The 24,576-nt window shown below is 37.0% G+C and overlaps 1 protein-coding gene across 1 annotated transcript in view; it reads left to right on the plus strand.

Annotated features, from left to right (window-relative positions):
• Positions 1–24,576, plus strand: part of PDZK1 (PDZ domain containing 1) — a 550,816-nt gene that overhangs the window by 523,046 nt on the left and 3,194 nt on the right. The window contains exon 8 of the mRNA XM_044072128.1: positions 6,826–7,698. Coding sequence (XP_043928063.1) covers positions 6,826–7,698 — 873 coding nt within the window. The remainder of the gene's footprint in view (positions 1–6,825; positions 7,699–24,576) is intronic.

The following is a 24,576-nucleotide window of genomic DNA, read 5'->3' on the forward strand; positions in this document are numbered from 1 at the left end:
AAAGAAATAACTTTTTCTCAAAATCCTTGTCCATATCCCAAAGGACCCATATCTTGGTTACTCCCACAGTTTGTCTCCACTACCCTAATTTATCTGTGACCCTCTCTCCCAGTTCATTATAATCCATTTTCGGGCCATCCCGTACCATTATCTTTTACTCCATGTTATTTCTGTTCTCTCTTTCTACACCACTCAGTGGTATAATCAGTGTAAGCTAATGGTACCTTCACCAGCACATTCCGGAAGTTCTGCATGTTAGCTAAGGCCACATTCAAAATTCTGTCCTACCGTAACAACTAACATCATTAGCACCATATCACTGCTGCAACTTCCAAATCCTTGCTATCTAAATCCTCCAAATTAGATCTCTTAAAAGTTGCCTACCACCCAACTAAGTACAGTATATGCTCCAAGACACCCTCATTCAGCTTTCTGTAAGCTCCTCAAAAAACAGGAATATGCAAAGAATCTTCCAATGGTATGTTAACAAAAAGCTAGTCAACTGGCAACCCATTAATCAACAGAATGAAAGAAAGGAAAACCTACAATGAGGAGGCAAAAAGCTAATCTGGTGCCATAACTACACGGTCTAGGGACCTAAACCTTGTCACCATAATAAACAGAACATGCCGGAGGGATAGATTCCTGTCGCAGAGACTTCCCATACTCTGGAATAAACTACCTATCTATATCAAACAAAGCTCCTCATTAGCTCTCTTCAAGAAAAATCTTGATGATTGGATGGGAGATAGGAAATTCACCCCGGGGATCACCTCGGTGGCTCTGCTCGACAGTGGCACAGAAAAATAATTTTCTTGGATGGCAAAGCCAGGGTACCTTTTTGGCTGTGCTTGTGTAGGCTCCAGGGCCGATAGCCTAGTACCTACCTATGAACCTATGAACAAACTGAACCAAAATAACAACCCAAATTCCTAATATTAGAACAAGAGAAGTCATCCATCTACCTAGTAAACTGAATAAATTGCTTGAAACTTCAAGACATCTTTATTTCTCCCACAGGTATGGTATGAGAGAGTCTCCTAGATCTGTTAGCTAAAGTGATTTTATCTGGACTAATCCTTTGTACACTATTTCTTGCTAGTCCTGTTACTCTGTGGGTCACAGATGGGATACCAGTCCCGACTTGTGGTTTTAGGATTACCTATGTTTCCAAATTCTTAATGTTAATGCATCCATCTAATTAACATCATAACAGGCTAATTCTTATTTACCATTGTCATATTAATTACTTGTACCGGTGCCATGAAAATAGCAATATGCCTCTGCTCATGTGTGACCCAACTATTCCAGACTCAGGTCATTCATACTCCTGACGGTCATGTCTTTACTTGAAGAACAAGGAAAGAATGCTGGAAAACAAATGGTACCCCTTACTGCTTCCCCCACACCCTTTAACCACAGCAGTATTAAATATTATCCTCAATATAGCTAGCTAAGTCACTGCCTCTTTTATAGACTAAATGCGAGTTATGAAAGCTGCATATCAAAATGGTACAGTTGTAACATACAAACCCAAAAGAAAAGGTGGAAGCTACGTACTAGTTTTAATTTTCTTCACAGCAGAGCATACCAAACTAGAAACTAGGAACTAGTAAAATGCTACCTGAGCCCCTGCTGAGGATTATATCCTGCCAGCATCCCCAGGTATAGCAAACTGTGAGACCAGCTCATCTATCTCGATTATTTACTGAGGGTAACAACCAACAAATCAAAAAAGCAACATCTTAAAAATGGTACTCCTCAGACTAGACTTCCTGATAGATATATCACTCTTACCATCAGGCAATAAATAAAAACCGCCAGAACCAGGCAGCAAAATTACCATTACTACAATATGTGAATACAATGCTAGCTAGCAACTTGTGTACAAAAAAAAACATAACCTGCACAACTGAAACAGCTCTACACACAGACATCCAGGTAGCAAAGAAAAATAAAAGAGAGGGGCATTATACCTTATTAAATATAACTGGCAATCTGCCTACTCTTAAATCAACCACCCAAAAAGGCAGGTATAGCCAGTGTCACTTTAGCTGCCCAGTTGGAAGACTCATTCCCACTGAAATACCATTCCTATAAAAAAAAAAAATCTAATGCCTCAAAGAACTTCTTATCTCCCCAAACCTCCATGAACTTAGTTCCGAATAAAACAGTTATGAATAATTACAAGTAACCGAAATATAAATAGCACAGAAGGATCGTCTAAGGGGAATGGTAATTTACTAGTTAAAATGTACAACACTGGTCAGTGAGTCCCTGTGCTTGATTGTCAGCACATCTGGTCCAGTAGAAAACCAAAGGATGACTTAAATAAGAGACCTCCAAAAGAATTTATAATAGTCACCTGCATTATCTGTCCATCTTCATCATTTCTCTATCTTCTGATTTCCTAAAGGTCTTCTTCTACACGTTAACCTTCTGTTAGATAAAGCAGAGAAAGGTGAGCCTTTGAGGTTCTATGATCCCCGGTGGTACCAGCTGTGGCACATGACTGCAATGCAACTGACCTGGACTCTATACGTCTAGCTTCAACATAAATTCTAAGGTTCTTGACCACTATTAGTAAAGTAAAAAAGTAACACAATATTAATAAACATTCACAGAGATCCTTCTGTAGCTTTAAATCGTTCAGTTTATTTCTTTCTGAGTGGTTTCGTGATGAGGGTTTATTTATGACTTCAGATAAGATCAGGAGTCATCCAGTGTTTGTTCTGATGAAGTGCACAGTTTCTAGAATGAAAGTGCTTAACTTGTTGATTAAATTGTGTGATATTAGCCTGGACCAGCATTGTTTAGTTCCTTTGGGTTTTTTTTTCTGATGAAGTCTATAGTTTCTAGGATGTAAGCACTTAACTAAAATTGATATTAAAAGGATTATCATTTTATTTTGGGGTTTTTTTTCTGATGAAGTCTATAGTTTCTAGGATGAAAGCACTTAACTAAAATTGATATTAAAAGGATTATCATTTTATTTTGGGTTTTTTTTTTTTCTGATGAAGTCTATAGTTTCTAGGATGAAAGTACTTAACTAAAATTGATATTAAAAGGATTATCATTTTATTTTGGGTTTTTTTTTCTGATGAAGTCTATAGTTTCTAGGATGAAAGCACTTAACTAAAATTGATATTAAAAGGATTATCATTTTATTTTGGGGTTTTTTTTTTTTTTTTCTGATGAAGTCTATAGTTTCTAGGATGAAAGCACTTAACTAAAATTGATATTAAAAGGATTATCATTTTATTTTGGGCGGGTTTTTTCCATGCAACTGCCAGTTTACACTTTGGTTTGGTGAGTTTGATTAACTGTTTACAGCATACGCTATCTTTGAGAAGTTAAAATTCTACTAATACATTGCTGTTTGCAAATGTCAGTATTAGCCCATTGCACTTAACTGATCAGTTTAAACAAAGCAGATGTGGGTACTGAACTCATATATATATATAGTGTTCCAACTTCCATGCTTGCCCTGTTGAGCCACCTTCAAGAAGTGGAGAAAACATTGATCCATGTTTTCTTTCATTTCTTTCTTTCTATGGTATGTGATTTATCGTATTCAGGGTAGCAGGTGAGCAAAACTGTGCAGGCAGGTGAAAGCTGTAAGATACAGAACCGGTGCTGAATGGAATGCTTGTCCTTGCGAGGTGCATTCACAGCACACACACCCATGGACAGGTTAAAGGATCACCAGTTTATCTATTGCATGTCTTTGGATTATGGGAGGAAAGTGACGTACCAAGTGTAAATACATACGGACACGGAGGACATATAGATTCTATAAAAAATAAAGCCCAGATAGAAACTGAACCAGACAAGCAAATGCTGTGAGGCAGTAATACTAACATCTGTATCACTGTGCTGCCCACAAAGAAAACTCTGATAAAATGTACAAAAAAGTAGCAGTTCCTTCCCAAGTTCATTGCACCTTCTTCCATCTTTTCTTCTTGCCAAACCAATGGATGAGGGCAAAATGGTACATGCTGTCTAACTTAACCTGGTGAAAGCATTCAAAACAATACCCCAATCCAGCACTGTAGACAAACTCACAAAATTAAGTATAAATCCCTATGTCTAGTTAGGACTCAGGAAGTTAGGGTAGATGAGTCCACATTTACAAAAAAGTCAGTCACTACTGGAGTTCTTCATGTGTCAGTGCTGGGGCCTCTCCTCTTTGGCATCTACTTCTCAGAAGTCAAGGCCAACATTACATGAAAGGCCTCTGGCTGACAAAATCTGCAGATGATTGCAAACTAGGTGCAGTCATAGAATCCCCAAAGACACAAATACCTTTTACGAAGGCCTGACACAGACCAATAACTGGTGCAAGAGCCACAGCCTAAACTCAATGGCCATAAATGTGTGAGAGTATCCTATGGGAAGTCAACTACCCCTGGAAACTTCCACATTGATAACACTTCCCTAATGGTAGACCCAATAGTCAGTAATCTGGGGGCACACACACACACGCGCGCACGCACACGCACACACACACACACACACACACACACACACACACACACACACACACACACACATACACACGCACACACACACACACACACACACACACACACACACACACATATATATATATATACAGAAACCTGGTCTTCAAGCATCATGTGCCCATGGTAGTAAGGAAATCATTCGATGCTGCCCAGTTTATAAGCAAGGGTATGGAATCTAGGTCCAAAGATGTTATTGTTGTGCTGTACTCAGACCTCATCAGAACAGTCATTGAGCACAAAGTCCCCTTTGGTATGTACCTGACAGGAATAATACAACTGGAGCATCCACAGAGGTTCCTTACAAAACGAATCAAGGCATAAACAACATGTCTTATGCAGAGTGCCTCAAAACCCTATCCCTGCACTTGGTCAACTGCAGACTGCTGAGAGGCAATCTATACCTAGCCTACAAAGCATTTTCTGATCCCGCTCTGATGGACTTGTTGCACATCCACAAAACAAATAATATATTAGTTACCCAATTTAGGGACCTAACCTTCATCTACAACATAAGTAGAAAATGTTGGAGAGACAGGTATGTGGCTCAGAGACTACCCCTTCTGTGAAACAGGCTCCCCATCCATGTGAGCAGAGTTCATCCATAACCCTTTTCAAGCATAACTTGGACTAGTGTATGGCAAATTGGAAATGTACCCCTGGTCTTACACCTATGACTCTATTAGACCGAGGCAGCTTGAAAATATTTGATGACCCATGCCCAAGCTTACATATCCCCCTTAAAGTGACCCTAGGGTATCATAGCTTGTCAGATACATTGGGGAAGCATGGTTAGGATTAAAAAAAGCTCCCCTGGGGTTGTTAGCCTAGAAATCACCTATGAACCTATGCAAGGCAATTGCATTTATAAATAATTTAACATAACCTCAGATCTACTTTCACTAAAGTAAACCAGTGATTCTGAACTTTACAAATGTGCGTGCAATAACAGAACTAGAAAAGCAGCTACAGGGCAACACAAAATAGGAAGGTATGCACAGAACAAGAAACTATACGATATAATTTCAGAAGCTAGCCATTCAGTGAGTGTCGGGGATAATAAAGCATTTGGTGGTCACAGCAAGCAGCAAATGAGCTGCACAGAATCCAGGTAAGTTACCTGTAGGAACATAGGATGTATGTCATGCGGCTAGCACTGAAGTTATGTGTACTAATAGCATTCTGGAACATGATGGGATGAGAACCACTGTACGACAGACAAAAATATTTGCTATGGAGGTAAGAAGCCATGAATGGACTATTGAAATGCGGTCTTCTGTGTGATGTTTCTGTTTACTGATGCACTCTCTGTGACTTGAGTTAGGCTAGAATATGACTTTTGATCCCCTGATCAATGTTACCAAATGAAGGAAAAAAACATATACAGCTATATTTTAAATATAATGAACCTACAATCAGTCTGTAACAAAAAACTTGATGGTAATTTGGGTCTATATCAGAAACCTGAAAGCCGAATTCAGCGAATCTATGTACATCAACACATAAAGGTCGATGTAAGAAATGAGCGAACACTGTAAATGCCGAAAGGGAGAACGCCGAACAGATTTCCTCGGCCAGCAGGGTGACCGTGGGGATGAGGAAGTAAATCCTTTTCCCCACTGTATTGCGGTCTCTGAGTTGGTATATTTAAGTAGGGGGGTATGGGGGGTGCAGGGGTCTTGCCCCCCTGCAAAAATGTTTTAAAAGTGTTGTACTTTAGGTTTTTTGAGTTGGGTTTATCTCAGCTGTATGGCGCTGTTACTTCCGGTATCATGTTCGGCGTTCTCTCTTTCGGCGTTTACGGTGTTCGCTCATTTCAGTCATCGACCTTTATGTGTCGATGAACTCAGATTCACTGAATTCGGCTTTCGAGTTTGTATTATAGACCCGGTAATTTGATCTCTCAGAATTAATGATAATACAATATAAGGTTTAATATGCCTCCAGACATAAATAGGTATGAGTTTTTTTAAATGGACACATATATAAACTGCTCTACATTTGCTAGCTATGAAAGCCTGAGGTAACCAGCTATGGCTGGCAATGTGCATCATGTTTTTCAGCATCTTCAGTGCCTGTACCTATTATAAATAGTGTTTTTTATTTTACACTAGAGTGTTTTAGTACAGTAGTGTTGTGACATACTACAAATTATTAGACTGACTAAAGCATAAATGTAGTTTTCCACTTTGTATTTGGACACCTTTTTCTTTGATGTACAAATAATACAATAGTAACTTAAATTCTAATTTAATGCCTAATGTGACAGTATGTTTTTTGCTGATAATTCTTGTTCTTGCAGGTGAGTAAAGGAAGCCCTGCAGAGAAAGCTGGTCTAGAAGATGATGACATTGTTGTGGAGGTGAATGGCGTAAATGTAGAGAATATGGCACACGAAGATGCCGTGTTAGAAGTCAGGAAGACCAAGGGCAAACTGAGTATGCTTGTGGCAAGCAAAGATGCTTACAACTACTTCAAGGCAAATAAGATCCCCATCACAGCTGCATTAGCAGTAAATCCAACATCTGATATTGGCAATGTCCCTGCAACTCCTCTCAGTGCTGCAAATCCTGTCGCCATAGCAACAGCTGCTGAAGGTCCTGCTGCACGTTCAGTTGCCCCTGCTGGCATTGCTCCAGCCACAGAAGTGACTAAAACAGAAGACATAAGCAACAATGTAACTGATCTTAAGAGAAATGCTGGCATCTGGGAGGATGCTGAAACTGAAGAAGTAAGCAAAGTTCCAAATGAACCACGTAGCAGAGCTGCTGAGAGGGAGGATGTTGGTGCAGAAGATGCAAGCAATGAGCCAACTGATCCCCAGAGCAGTGTTGCTGCATGGAAGGCAGCAGTTGAAACAGATAATGAAAGTAGCAACTCACTTGATCCATATAGTAGTGTCGCTGCCTTAGATGCGATTACTGACGAAGTAATCGAAGAGCCACTTCTTCCCAGTCACATGACCCCCTTAGAAAAAGACACAGTGGCTGACCAAATCTCTGATTCTCCTGCTCAGTCCATAAGCCTCACCAGCAATGTGACAACCTCAGATGCTGAAAAACCAGTGCCAGATACAAATGAAAGCTCAGCACCTCCTAGTAGTTTGAAAGAGAAATCAAAAGTGACAGACATTCCAGAGAACAACAAAAACATTCTAGAAGAAACAAAAGAGAAGGTAAGTCAGGTAAACTGTTCAATGTTTGTGAAAATGCTTGCATCTTTTCAAAGAACTGCAGCTATACTGGTAACGATATGTGTTTGTGTGTGTGTGTGTGTGTGTGTGTGTGTGTGTGTGTGTGTGTGTGTGTGTGTGTGTGTAATCAGCAGTGCAATCTCATTGAGAAGTTAGCTATCAAAACATTGCAATGAAAATTACTTGCTTTTAAAACATACAATATTTGCTGTATTAATGCATATTATTATTTAAAACTGATATCTCTTCTTTCAGACATCTCAGTGTGATAAAATGTAGAACTGCTGATAAATATGCAGATTAGCTGCTATTTGATCAAAATCAAATATGCCCTTCTGACTCCAATCAGTCAGTGGAATGATTCATGTAGGAGTGAATATGGGGGTGGATTATGGATGCACTAAATGACCACCATTTCTGTATTACATCACTTGTTCACTTTTTTCTCAGTTGGCAGATGGTCATGGAGATGAGCAGGAGGTTTTGTCAGCCACCAACTGCTTTGGACTGTGAAAAGCCAGGGAGTTGGGGATTTGTGTATTGAAGGTTTATTGACAATTTGCTTAAAAAGGGCCACTCTTCATATGTACTTATTTGCTTAACCAGTCATTTACAAGTAATTTTACTTTATTATTACTGTACTCTGGCATACACAATTTCCTAACTTTGTTAATTTTCTTATATTGTATTCTTCCATTATTACCCAACTTCCTAGTTTCCTATTTCTTTCTTCCTGTCTGTCCCAATTCTTCTTCATTGTATTGTATTCTACTTTCCTGTACATGTACCTGAACCAGCATAATCTGCTCTCTTTGACCTTCTCTGCAACTGGAGCTACTTTGGCTTCTACTTTGCCCTCATTTCTTTGTCTGTCCCATAATATGCATCTTGCCACCTGTCTCAGGTCCTTCATTTTCATCACTTCCAGCTTGCTCAGCTACTCTACCTCTATTGCCATGATTTCTGTGCCATACTGTAGTACTGGTCACACTGCTGTTTTGTACACCTTACGTTTCAGCTTCTTTGGCATTCTTCTTTTACACTGTACCTCTGACAGCCTGTGCCAGTTGGCTGCAGCTCTTCTAATACTAGCTTTGACCTTCTCATTCAGACTTTTCTTCCCATCAACCACCCCTCCCAGACATGTGAAGCTGTTAAACTTTTCCATCTCAGTTTCCTGCTCCCATGACACGTGTCATAGCTTTACTCAATTTCATCTCATGTGTCTTTGGTTTTGCATGCAATTTCCCTATCATTTTCTGGAGTTCTTGTTCAGAGTCTGCTTGTAATGCCACATCATCTGCATGCAGCAGGTTTGTTGATCTCTCCCCTCTGACTTGCTTACTAATGTAGTTCATCACCACTTATCAATGAGCTCAGAGATGAACTGTGATGCACATCCACTCCTAGGCCTCTGTATTGAAATGTCATCAATCCAAATGTCAAGTGCCGACATGCCAAAAAAAAAACAATGAAACTGAAGAACAGCCAATGTTGAACATTGGTCTTCTCCTTTTGAACCCCCATGAGAGGGGCTTGCCATCTTCAGACTTATATCTACTCTATCCAAGATTGTCATACTGCAGGGAAAAGGAATATCCATAGAAATAACCTCCTTGGACTTAGCATATGTAAGTCTGTTTATTCAGCCATTCCATCTGTGTGTTTTCCCAGTGGGAACCCATCTGTGAGTCTGAACACTATTTGTACCCTTTCATTGGGTCTTTGTACATAGTTTGTACTAATTCTACCAATGTTTACAGGATTTTAAACCATCATAAGATTGCCCAAATTGGTTTACTTGAGAGTGTGTTATATGCTTTCTTCAAGTCCAGAAATTCTCAGTTGGAATCTCTAATCATTTCTACCTTCTTCTTAACTCTGTCTCACTGCAAACATTTAGTTGACTGTGCTACATCCTGATCTGAATCTAAACTGGTCATCTCCTATCTTATTTTCTACTTCTTTGTGCATTTGTTTAATAATCACCTTATCCAGAATTGTCATGCAGCATGACAAGAGTTTGACACCTCTATATTCCCAAGTTGTGAATGTCCTCTTTTTGTTTATACACTGGTACTAGAATGCCAGTTGACAGTGGCTCATAGATTCATAGGTACTGACTAGGCTACTGGTCTGTGAGGACCTTAATAAACCTAGCCTTATATTCTCTTTGTAGATTTTAGGCCTTGTATTTTATATACACATAACTCAGAGGCAGGCAGAAGAAGGCCATGTTGGGACATTTACTTGTTGTGCCTATACATGAGGGACATGACCAATACTTATTATTTTATTTTTCCCTTGCTATATTTTACATTTGGATTCATGGCAACAGTTTCTCCTTCTACTGCCATCTACCACTCTCTTCTTTAGTTTGTGCCTCTTACACTTGACAGTAGTGAGGGCACCGCTATAGTTTGCCATGATTGCAGAGATTAGAAACTTGAACTGCAATCTCTTCCTTTTCTTTTAGCTCCTTGGTGACACAGGTGGCTGAGGTACTGTTAGTGCAAAGCATGTGATTGCTGTGTTTATCTACTTCCCAACTGTCTATCCCACTTAGTTACTTAAGTCAAAATTCCTCAGACACATGCATAATGTCACATAGTGTCAAGTAGCACACATGCCTCAGATGCTGTAAAATCAGAAGGTTGGAGCTACTATTCTCCCCACATGAATGATTTAATTTCTAATATTGACACTCCAGTACAGCATAAGGGGGGTGCTGTATTCCTGAGTGTGTCGTTCTTCAGATAAGACATTAAACCGAGGCCCCATCTGCTGGAGTTGGTAGAAGCTCAGGTAGATGTAAAATATCCCACAGCACCTATTGAAAAGAGTAGGGATCCTTTATTTACATACAAAAATAATTCCAATTCCCATAATTTAGATATTTACAAATATTTACATATGTACAAATGTATAAATATACAAATATATTTACACATATTCATAATTTCCCTTACAATCATACTAAATTTTGATCCCTATTAGACCTCCACTCCTTTTTCCATAACCGCCATCTGATTTACTTAATATTGTTGCTAAAATCCATTTACCATTAAACATAATTTTATTTAATATTTCATTCCATATAACATAACATAACATAACATAACATAACATAACATTTTGTCTATTATTTTAACATATTCTTAAATTCTATTCTTATATCTATATTTAATCATATCCATGTTTATTTTATCCACTACTTTTATATCTTGAAAACATCTTCTTTACATAGTTTCCCCATAACTTGTTTACTTTTACATTTCAAAAACACATGTACTGTCATTTCCTCTTCTCGACAATGTAAACATAAACTAGCACTTCTCTTTTTATATGGCATATTTCCTTTTACTGGCAATTTATCATAAAAAATCGTGACATTCTACTTTCTGATTATACCATTTACTTCTTATTGCTATAGCTTCAATTTTTTTCATCTGTTAGATTTTCCCATGGTTTTACATATTAATGTTTTATCAACACATTTTATACCATACTTATATTTTTTTATATCATTCATTTCCATTTATACTATATATCCTATCTTCCATAATGTTTTCCATTTTAGTTTCAAATCTCTTTTGCATTATTTTCATAAAGCTCTTATAGTAATAACCATTATTATTCAACACTATTGGTATCCATTTTTTTAACTCTCTTCTATCTTCCTTCTTCCATATAAATTTAAATATTCCACAATGCAATTCTTTATACATAAAACCTTCATTTAACCATTCATTCATAATGTTTAAAAATATTTTTTTTTGCCAATCCCTTAGTTTTTTATACGTTTCATGCCCTAGTCTATCTGGGCCTGCCACCATATCTATATTTATTTGTCCTAATACTTTCTCTTGCTCGTTTAAAGAAATCTCCTTTTCCAGCTTCTTATTCTCTTTTCTGTTAACTTTTTTACTTTCTATATTTTGTCATTGTCTTCTTTTTTCTATAAACATTTCTTGTACATATTGTACTACACTATTCATAATATTTTCCTGAGTTCTTTCTATTTCTTCTTTTGCATTTTTATTTCTCTCATTACACTACCATCTACCTCTACTAATCTGTTTAAGCAACTCAATACTTCTTTTTTTTCCTTTGCCTATATAACAATTCTTGTATTTTTTTTGATTTTTTTCATATAATTCTTTTTTTTTTGTCAAAGTACTTTGTATCATGTTCTAAATCTTCCAATGTATCATTATATATATTTTTATATGTTTTTTCTCACATCATATTGCCACTGTAAAAACATTTTTTTATATTTTTCCTTAAATATCATCCACCATTCAGACCAGTTTTTATAAAGTGTCATAAAAATAATATGATCTTTCTATAATGGTATTGCTAATTTCTTTCCTTCTTCTTTTCTTGCTTTCTGATTCTTTTTTATTCGGTTGCCTATTTTTATATGTTCTTTGTTTTCTTTTATCTCTAACCATATTGCAATATGATCAGAAAATCCTGCTTCAACTACCTCCCCTTATCCTATAACTAAACCTTCTGATACTATAAAATAATCTATGTCAGTTCTATACATTCCCCTTTTGTAAGTTCATGATCTTTTTTCCCAAAGTTTTAACTTACCCCATCTTATAAGGTCTAACATTATTCTTATATCATTTCCTTTCTTTTTATGCTTGCCTCTGAAATCACAATTCAAGTCTCCTGTAATTATAACATTCATATTTATCACTACATAGTCTGATGAAATAAGCTTTTCCTTTCTTTACAGTTAGTATAAGCATATTATGTTATAATTCTTTATACCTGTTCTTTCCATTTCAATCTACAATGGTCACTTCCCATTTTTTCTGAAGTTTCATCTAATATCTTTACTATATTTCTACAGGATACAGCTATTCCAGAACATCTCTCATTTCCCAAATTCCAGATTATCTTTCTTCCCCATAGTTTCTCTGTTTGTAATCTTTCTTCAAATGTTAAAAAACTTGTGTCTTATAATGCAATTACATCTACATAATGTGTCATACCACTGCAAAATTCCTATTCATTAAATTTATGGTTTCATGAGTTCATAGATAATTACTAGGCTAGCTTTCTTGATATTGTAAGCCTAACCAATTTCCTTTCCAAAGGTGAGAATCAAACACTGAACCTTGTATCTGGGAGTCGTATATCTTAACCATTATAATGAGCCCCCATCTTTAGCTTTATGTGTTCTTTTTCATCCATTTCCTTTCTTTTTTTCTTTTGTACTTCTCTCTCTAAGTTTTCTTTTTCTGTCTTTTCCTCTTTTACCTATATATTTATTTTCCCTTTCACTGCTTCCCAGTTTATGTCTTCTTTGTCACTTTTTTCAGAACCTTCTTCTATATCTTCTTTATTACTTTTTCTCATACATTCCTACTGTTTTTAAACTTTCTTTTCTTTATTTTCTTCAGCTTCTTTTTATTTTTCCTTACTGTTTTCATTGTTGCAATCCATCCATAAATATCCAAATTTTATTACATGTATAACATTTCAATTCACATTTTTTTGCACCAAGTTCTATTTTTCCACAAATACATTTTCTTTTGTCGCAGATACTTATTAAACGTCCTTCTTTTCCACAAATGAAACATGTTTGGGTTGTCCACAGTATTTTACAACACTCCTATTCCCCCTATTGGGAGTGGTTAATGTTGCAATATGTAAACCTTTATCCTTTTATATGATTAAAACAAACACATCTTCTGCACTTACAGTGGATATAAAAAGTGTACACACCCCTGTTAAAATGCCAGGTTTTTGTGATATAAAAAAATTAGACCACAATAAATAATTTCAAAACGTTTCCCACCTTTAATGTGACCTATAAAAAATAAAAAATGTACCAAACGCTGGTTGCATAAGTGTGCACACCTTTAAACTAATGTTTTGTTGAAGTACCTTTTGATTTAATTACAGCATTCAGTCTTCTTGGGTACACAACTGCTATCAATTAAAGAGACTATAATTAACTCCAAATATAGTCCAGCTGTCCTAGCAGGATTTTCTGACATTTACTCAGTTGCCTGCTTCAGCATAAGCAGAGAGCTTACAGAGCATCAAAGGGATCTCATTGTTGAAAGGTATCAGTCAGGAGAAAGGTACAAAAAATTTCTACAGCATTATATATACTATAGAACACAATGAAGGCAGTTATCAAAAAGTGGAGAAAATATGAGACAACAGTGATGTTGCAAAGAACTGGACGTCCCTCCAAAATTGATGAAAAGACAAGACAAAAACTGGTCAGAAAGGCTGCCAAGAGACCTACAGTAACACTAAAGGAACTTCAGGAATTTCTGGCAAATACTAGTTGTGTACTACATGTGACAACAATCTCCTGTATTCTCCATATGTCTGGACTCTCGGGTAGGGTTGCAAGATGGAAGCCTTTTCTTATACAGAAAAACATCCAGGTCTGGCTACAATTTGCAAAACAATACATCAAGTCTCCCAAAAGCATGTGGGAAAATGTGTTATGGTCTGATGAGACCAAGGTTGAACTTTTTGGCCACAATTCCAAAAGGTACGTTTGATGCAAAAACAACACTTCACATCACCAAAAGAACACCATCCCCACGGTGAAGCATGATGGTGGCAATATAATGCTTTGGAGTTGCTTTTCTTCGGCTGGAACTTGGGTTTTAGTCAAGGTGGGGGGAATTGTGAACAGTTCCAAATACCAGTCACTTTTGGCCCAAAACCTTCAGGTGTCTGCTAGAAAGATGAAGATGAAGAGCACATTCACCTTTCAACACGACTATGACCCCAAGGATACATCCAAATCAACAAAAGAATGGCTTCACCAGAAGAAAATTAAAATTTTGGAATGGCCTAGCCAAATCTCAGACCTAAATCCAATAGAAAATCTGTGGGGTGACCTGAAGAGGGCTATGCACAAGAGATGCCCCCCCCAATTTGACAGATTTGGAGCACTTTTGCAAGGAAGAATGGGCAAATATTGCCAAGTCAAGATGTGCCATGATGATAGATGCCTACCCAAGAAGACTGAATGCTGTAATTAAATCAAAAGGTGCTTCAACAAAGTATTAGTTTAAGGGTGTGCACACTTATGCAACCAGCTTATTGTACGTTTTTTATTTTTTTATATTTTTTCCCTTAACAGATTTGTTTGTTTTTCAATTGAATTGTACAGGTTATAAGTCACATTAAAGGTGGGAAAAGTTTTGAAATGATTTATTGTGGTCTCATTATTTTATATCACAAAAACCTGGCACGTTTTATATCCACTGTATATAGAAGAGTGTATATGTAATTGACAAAAACGGTAATATCCCTTATTTAAACATAAAATTATTATTGATCTTCAAGTTTACTTTAAGCTTTCAGGATTGTAAGTGCCACAGCAAAATACTGTTAGGAATGTTTTATTTGTTAACAGAGGTTAAATGGCAGATAAAGATAAACTGCACTTAGGGATGTGCATGAAATGACAGCATTTCTTTAAAATTGTATCTTCTTAAAAGATAAGTTTTTTTTTCTTTTTAATTTTAGTCTTCCTGATGTAGTTCATTGTTTTGTGACTGGTGCTGAAATGGCAATTATGGAAAGTCATGTGACTAAATAATTAATTAACAAAGGTATTTAAAGCAGAATATTTTGTATCGCAACAATGCCTTATGAAGGACATGCCGAAAGTAACATCTGTAAATTTACATTGGTATTCATCCTTGTATTCAGTATATTTATTCATTCATTGTTTTTAAGTATGTGAGTTTCGAGTTTTAATAAATGTTTGAGTTTTCTGTATGTGCCCTACCCATAGTTTTGGTACTGTATTTGGATAGTGGTGCACATAATTATGCAAAAATTGCTGAAGTTATCACTCTTTGCTGTCATAACAAGTAGCGCAGTCATTTTACTTTCTAGGTGCACTGATTGGCCTTCCAAATCTAAAGTAGTAACGACTGGTCAAAGTAAGAGGACCAGGACAGTCCCAAATTAGAACAATGTCACATTCAGAACAGTTCTGCCCATAAGGTTCAGTTTCCCTTATATCAGTACATGATGGAGTATGTCCATATCAGAAGTCTCAAGAGCAGCTCACAGCACTGAGCTGAAAACAATCTCATTTTGACATGCAAAGCTAAGTGACAGTCTTGTTTTGGACTGGCAGCACATTTTTCAGAATATTATAACAGTCTGCATGATTCTTTCAGATTGCCAGTTTGACTGTGGATTTATATAACTGGTCATTATAAGCTTGAATTCCCATTCCTGTGAAAGGATATTAAAATCTTGATTTACAAATTATGGACTATTTTTTAGAAATAATGCCATCTGGAATCCCATGACAAGCAAACAATGTTTTATGGCACACAATAACTGAATCTGATAATGTATCTGATAATGTATCATGCAGTTTTATCACTTTAGGGTACTATGACTATTAATTAAATTACTTATTTATGATTATTAATGAAATCACATAATAGTCTGTGAACTGAACAAAATATATAGCTACTTTACTTTATAACCTTTTTGATATTTCATGTAGAAGGATTTCCTTTTTATCACCATATTTATGAAAACATTTTGCAAATGTGACAATTTCTTACCATACTTTCAATTTGATGAGACATACAAGATCAAAACCTGTTAGTCTTTTTTACAGTTGACAATTACCAAATGTTCCTCATGTATTCTTTCTAGCATGTTTTTATGTAGTTATTTGGATACAATTACTTTGTTGGATTTAATTAAGAGATCTAGTGAAAAATGAATTTTATCAAAGAAACTGTGGTATATCTTGACAAGAAGTGAAACCTCTTTCTTGCCATCTGGCCACCATTTTGCTGTTTATCATATTTCTCAGCATTTGTGATTCAAGATACTGTTAAGTACGTTGAACAGATTCTTGTACAACACCTTCAAGCCCTGTAAATAACTCAAAATATTGTCCAAAAGTATTAAATGAAACATCAGATTTCTCATTGTGTTTTCATCAGGCTTTTAGAGTCACTGACACAATGGATTCTGTTTTTTTGACTTCATGGACTCTACTACATCAATGTGCAAACACAAATTTGTGAACTATTGTTTTCATGAACATGGGAATCACTTCCAGCATGAATGTACAAACTGGCTGCTTCACAACCATGTGTGAGGTTGTCTCTGTCTATATGAATTATTCACTGGTCAAGTACTGAATCAGGTATCTGGAGGGACTGTATACTCCCCTGTAGTACATTATGACTATAACTACAAATATTTGGTCATTATACTGACACAATTTGAAGTAAAAGATTGTGGGTTTTGTTTCAGAAATAAAATGGTCTCATCTGTTCTCTGAAAAGGGTTCAGAGTGACTGGTTTCTGTTGTAGAGGGGTCATAGCCATCATGCTGCTTGAGAAAACCTAAACCAGGATGCTTAAAAAAACAAACATGATACGTAAGCCTCAGGTTCAGAAAGAGCAAAGCAGACTCTGTCATCACTACAGAGTATCAAAGAACACAATCATGAGTGTCAGGCTTCAGAATGCAAATCCCAAAACTTTGAAAATTAATTGTAATTGATGTAGAAAAGTAGATAATTCCAAAACTTACTGTTACATCTTGTAGCATTTTCTACAGGGACATCCTGAACCCCAGTTCCATCATAAACTTTATATATATATATATATATATATCTAGATATATATAGATTCACTTTATAATCTCGAAACACGGAAATATTGAATTTCAGTATCTCGAGACTATAAAGCCGAAAAATCAAAATACTGAAACCTCAAAAGCGCGAAATTCAAAATTGCGACTTTTAAACACTCCATACACCACACACACAAACCCCTTCCTCCCACACTGCAACAAACAAACAAAACCCACACAAAACAACACATATATACAAACCTGCCCTACATATAAGCAGAGGGGCAAGCCCCCCTGCACCCTCCACACCTCCGTTACTTATATATACTTACTCCAAGGTCGCACTAAAAAGACAAAGACCTGAAACCAAGCACTACACAATCTGCATTCCCCTCACACAAATACACATCACATACGTACAAACACCACCATTCTCAACACTTACACATTCACACTCTTACCTACATAACGTAACCTACACCTACAACTTCCCAACACACTAACATCCACTAAAATCCCTACCCAAAACCCTTAAAATATAAACACTTACCTGAATTTCCATCTATCCTTTAACAAAGCACACCACCACAACCGTTGATTCGACAGTTGCGGATTCGGTTATGTGGTCTTTTGCGTAACTGGGCTTTCACTATTTTAGTCTCGAGATACTGAAATTCGAGATTTCAGTATTTCAAGATCGTGAAGTGAACCCTTAGATATATATATATATATATATATATATATATATATATATATATATATATATATATAAATGTGTGTATATACTGTGGTGGTGGTGCTGCGGTAGTGTTGTCGCCTCGCAGTAAGACGTTGTCCTGTTCGATTCTCAGCTACAGCGTCTTCTGTGTGGAGACATGCATGAATGGGCATACCTTCATTGAAGGTTGTGCGTCAGAACTGGCAACTCGGCACATAAAAATCTACTGCCAATCATTAGCAGGCCGGAGTTCCGCTGTGGTGAGCCCTAGCCGGGAAAAGCCGAAAGACACAACAACATATATGTATATGTATATGTATATGTATATGTATATGTATATGTATATGGTTACACTTTGGAATCTCGAAATACTAAAATGTCGAATTTCAGTATTTTGAGACCAAAGTGTTGAAACAGCAGTTGTGCAAAACTGCAGTATCCCAAAGATGGAAATGTCGAACCAGCAGTTGTGATGGCGCATTAGGTAAGTGTTGTTTTTTAAAAGGTTTGGGGTAGGGTTTGTGTGTATGTGAGTGTGTCAGGAGTGTGGGGAGGGGGCGCAGCCCCCCACATGGGGGGTGGACAGGGGCTTGCCTCCCTGTTTCTAGCTAGGGTAGGTGTTTGTGTGTTTTGTTTTGGTTTCTTGTAGTGTCGGGAGGTAGGTGTGTTTGTGTTTGTTTGTTTGTGTGGTGTAGTGTTTCGCGGTTTTGACTTTTGCGATTGTAATGTTTCGGGTTTGTAAGGTTTCAGCTTTATAGTTTCAAGATACCGAAATTTGAAATTTCAGAGATTATAAAGTGAATATGTATGTAGATATATATATATATATATATATATATATATATATATATATATATATATATATATATATATATATATGTATGTATAGATAGATTTAGATATAGAGATATAGAGATATAGAGATATACATATGCATTAACTCTGACAGGTTCATAGGTGTGTACTAGGCTAATGGCCCTGGAGCCTTTACAAACCTATCCCATAGGATTACCCTGGCATTGTGCCACCCGACCTTAGTTCCCAGTGCCTCTGTCCACTAGAGTCACTAGAGTGATCCCTGGGGTGAACTTTCTATTTCCCATCCACTAATCAAGATTTCTCTTGAAGAGGGCCAGTAAGGTGCTCTGTTTGACATGTATGGGAAGTCAATTACATAGCATGGGCAGTCTCTGGGTTATGAACCTGTCCCTCAAGCTTGTTCTGTTGATTGTGGTAATGCTGATATCACTTTAATTTACTTTACAGTGGGAAAATGCACAGCACTCTGACTTAGTATATATTGCATGCATTCCTACAATGCATTCAAAGGACTGTAATTATTGTCAATAGATACCTGTGAATGAATTATTTGTCTTTGCATGGATACTGGAGGGGTCATTTATTTTGTTGAGCTAGAGACAGCATATGACTGCATGCTTCAAACTATCTTGGTGGAGGTAATACAGCAAATCAAGGTTTTGGGGCAATTGTTGAGTGCCTATATATTAAGTGTGAGAATTGTGTGTGCATTTGTGTTATTAAATACATTCAGGGTAAGCATATGACTCTATAAAGCAAGGATGTTGGGGTAGTACCTTTGCTATTTTCAGGTAATGTTGACCTCTTGGCCTCAAGTGATTATAATCTCTCTAGTGTGTAATGGCATAGTTCATTGCTAAGTGTGAAGCAGTCTGGATGAAAACCAGCACCTTTAAATCCGAAATCATGGTGGTTTTCTCCCTGAAAAGTGGATTGCTCTCTGTAGGTGAAGGTAGGTTGTTACACTTCTAGAGGATTTTAAGTATCCTGAAGTGTTATTTATGAGTGAGGGTGAGGGAAGAGTTCATGAGAGGGATCAGCAGGTGGACGTTGTGCAGATGGATGCTGTGGAGGCAGTACTGCAGACATTGACCTGAACTCGGCTGTTGAGGCAAGAGCTGACTCCTAAGGACAAACCTCTCAGTTTACTGGTCAATGTGTTCTTCCTTATCTATGACCATAAGCTTTGGCTATTGATCACAAGGATAAGCTTGCAGATATAAGTGCTGGAAAATGAGGTTCTATCTCTGGATTTCTGGGATCACTCTTCAAATATAGAGTGAGGTACTTTGCAATCCAGGATGACCTTGGAGTATCACCAAGAGGAGCTATTTATGATAGTGTGAACACTTTGTGAGGATGTCCTCAAAGTGTCTCCTACAAGAGGACCATTGGTGAAGGCACTAAGAAGCACTCAAGTATGTGAGAGAGATTATATTGTTCTTCTTACACTGGTAAAAACTGTGGATTCTGCAGGAAAAGATGGGCATTGTTGGAGAAAGCAAAGTCTGACCTGATCCACTAGCTCTGCAGTCCTCACCAGGACAAGGGATTAAGATAAATGGATTCATAGATGGTTAATAGGATACACTGGGTGCACATCTTGGTCCTTTCCCAAGAAGGGGACTCTTAGGGCCACACTTTCGGACTGATTCCCATGTGTATGTTTTTAATTTTTAAAAAAATTTAAATGTGCACTGGTCAGGCTTGAAATGATCATAGTGGCTGTTGTGACCCAAAATAAAATAGAGTGCAAGCCACGTAATAATTCATTGATTCCCAGGTTGTCAAACACATGGATCTTGATAACTATAGAAATAACAAGGAGTGCGACAGGCAGAGTGCCTGATATGGTAAAGATTATCCATACATGTACAAGATATAGTGAGTGCAACAAAAGTAGAAGGCTTATCAACATTAGTGGAATCTGAATTAGAAGGCAATGCACAGAAAAAGCCCTATGAAATACCTCCTCCTGCAAATGTGATATACATTGATATTCCTTCTGTCTTGGTGCCACTTTATGCCACACCTCTTAGGCATGTGGGTAACCTGTTGAATATCCAGCAGCCAGCCTGTCACAGTCCAGGCTATTTCTACATTCAGCAACAGTACATGCAAACATGCACTAGCTGGCTATCCCTTCACTGACTGTAGCATTCGGATCCCTTTCAATGCTGATCCAAGACTCAGTAACTTAGCATACGTCCAGGCCTTTGACTTTCCCTACACTGGTTTTTGATATTTTATGAAACAGTGGCATTCACAGATTATTAATTGAATGGAAGACATGTCAACATTTGGAGTGCATTTCATAACCGTACTGCCTGCACTACTGGCTTGAAATGTTCAGGGAATATATTTTAGTAGATGACACTGACTTCTGTTATGCCCTTTCATACTGGAACAATGCTATACCAGATTTTTAGATTTTCTACTGGCTTTTAACAGAAAGGGAAGAAAAACATTGTTATACCTTTTCTCCTGTGCCAATTCCTACTGACAGACCAGAAACATCAGGCATTGACTAGTAGCAGACTGTGTCTCCAGTCCAAGCTGTGCAGTTCTTGCTCACTAAAATGTGACCTGGTATCACAATCTTTAAATACTAACACATCAGAATTGGTGAAAAAAGTGAGCAAACAATTTTGCACAGAATACAACTGAGCAGGGAAGTATGGTGTAGTTCTCATTTGAACAAACCTTGAGATGTTTTGAGATTTTGCTATTATCTGAGGAATGCCTTTTAAATGTTTATGGCTAAATATTTTGAAAAATTATACAAAAACAACACTTTGGGACAAGCCTGTTGACTGTAAGTTTCAGTGCCTTGACAATACAATCATTAATGTCCTTCCTCAGTGAACTTGAAGGATATACCAAGACTGCATTTTAACACTCTTTGTTTAATATGCATGAAAAAAATAGTTGGGCAACAGTGGTAAATGAACCCACTCTTCCACAGTGATTCATGTCGACTATTAAAAATTAATAATTTTGCATGTCTGGCAATGCACTTAAGCTTTCATTTTTCAACATAAGTACACAACTTGTTCAAGTTTCTACATACAAAGAGCAAATGTCCTTTCTTTAAGTATATTACTCAATGTTGTGTCTTACGGCTTATCCCGGTCAGGGGTCGCCACAGCGGAACTCCGGTCCGCTAATGTTTCATAGTGGATTTTTACGTGCCGAGTTACCAGCCCTGACGCACAACCTTCAACAAAAGCATGCCCATTCACGCATGCCTCCACACAGAAGACGCTCAAGCTGAGAATCGAACGCGACAACGTCTTGCTGTGAGGTGACAACGCTACCGCAGCACCACTACCGCGGACTAAGTATATTACTCAATGTAAAACACCAAAATCACAAAGTAGTGACCTGTGTAAGATCCTTGCACAATCCCTCTGTGTTCATATAAGTATCATCAAAGAGCTACTTTTGTTTTTCTGTTGCTTAAATATTTCTGAATCCATCCAGTTAGCGTTACTCTTATTCCGCTTCTTTTCACTTTTCTTTTTGTCTTCTTTGTGGAAACCTGCCAAATCTATGACTAAAAACTCAGGCAAATCATGTCCAGTCACTCACTCTATCCCAGTGCACTGGTTTGAAGGTGATATGCCCTTCAGTTCCATCTCAAACGCCATTCCATTTACTTGCAGACAGCGATATCATGTTACCTGCCTGGTCCCCAAAGTAGTGTGGATTCATTCCCAGTAACCTCACAGAATGACGTAGGAATGTCTTTCAGTTTTTCAGGATGGGAAGATAAAAGTGAAGTGGAGTGGACACACAGTCAAAGAGGTGATGTGTACTTCTTATACATCTTTTTCTTCTGCAATATATTAGAGATATGCATGTCAGTCTGCTGGTATGTGCACAATGTATGCGTGTTTGCCTGTGCTGAACTCTTGAGGTGTACACCAGGATGCAGTTTTCTAATGAGACTCCAGCACTTTCTTTTTATAGGAAGCTGGCATCTCAGTGAATCATTCCACTGGTCCTCAGGTCATCACCTTTGCTTTCTTGACTGTCACCAAATTGTGGTTTCTTGGCAGTGCCGATGGATAGCACACCTTGTGCCAGTACACACGCAGCCTCACTTCATGCAGAGTTTGCAGTGCTGCATCATGAAGCACTTGAAGTATAACAGCAAGTGACTGTACAAGCACAGGGCTGCCCTGTGAATACTGCAGGACCTGATACCATTGCCATTTTGGAGCCATACTTGTTTGACGATGGTTTACTTGGCTTTGACACTACAGTAAGCTCCTTGGGCATGATACTGGTTAAGAAAAGCTGTTTAATGAACTTTATAGAACTCAAAAAATGGTCTCTTTCTTTATTACATTTTAATATCACATGATGTAGCTGTGGTGATGTAGCCTTATCAGGTTGGTTGCACATGGAAAGTTCTACAGATGTCAGCTATTTAAGAAGCAACTGTTCCTCTGAAGTAGTTCTTTATCGATCAGTTAATTTTGTAGCTGTAAGTAAAGAGCGGGTGAAGAGCCTAAGAAATTGAGTCTAAACAGGAAATTTAAAATAATTTTTCACACACACACACACACACACACACACACACACACACACACACACACGCACACACACACACACACACCAATTAATGTTAGGCTGAAACATTTCTACTTAGTTATTATTATTATTATTATTATTATTATTATTATTATTATTATTATTATTATTATCATCATTATTATTATTTTATAATGTACTAGTGTTAATGTACAAATGATAGAATGCTTGCAGAAATGAAAATCTGGGATTGTCACAGAACCCTAAAAGTAATATCAGGCAGTTTTACTTTCAAGTTGCAGCATATCAGTGACCATTTCTATGTGTTCATTTTCAGCTTACATACAGCTGGTGTTGTGTTCCCATTGCATTTATCTGTTCTGAGAATGTCATTGATTGTCACAGAATGCCATAAAACTCTATAAGTGGTACTGGATAGTATACTTTTTTAAAAATATTTTTATTGCATTTTAAAATGACATGAATTCAAATGCATAAATCAGTAATCACATAGTACAAAAAAAGAAAAGCAATACAAAACTATATACAGTGTCCATAAAAAATAACATTAAATGAACAACATTAATATTTCTCTAATAAATCATTAACTTTTTGCAAATATATTTTTTATTTAAAACAGTTATACTTCTATTATGTAAAGTTTGCAGCTCCTTTTTACATAAATTTGTTGACAAAGTAAATTCTGAGAAAGAGAGGTAACTTTTACTTTTCCAGTTTAGTGTACTGACCTTTCCGGATAGTATAATTTTGAAGAAACAGTGCATCATTGAACAAAGTGTTGCAATTTATATTTTATTTTGCACTGCTGGAAAGTTAGCTGTGATAAAATGTTCCACAGATACAAAGTTCCAGGAGTGTTACATAACAAAGTGTTAAACTTTTACAAATGTCAACAGCAGCAGCATTTTGAACAATAATATTCAGCTGACAAGCTTTCTGTTTCATATGATGGAACATATAGGAGTAATGGGGACCCATTAGTGCATGGCAGATTAAAGAAAACAAAGAAACATGGAAGAATGAAATTGTATGTGATGTCTTATGCATTACTGACTCAGATAAAAAGCCAGGTCAGAGAAGAAATAGATCACATTACCATTTCAAATATGATGGCTATCAACACTGTCAGCTGATTTTTGGAGTGGTTCTC

This window comes from Protopterus annectens, chromosome 5.part0 (assembly GCF_019279795.1).
Source record: "Protopterus annectens isolate FY-2018-M chromosome 5.part0, PAN1.0, whole genome shotgun sequence".
NCBI lineage: Eukaryota > Metazoa > Chordata > Ceratodontiformes > Protopteridae > Protopterus > Protopterus annectens.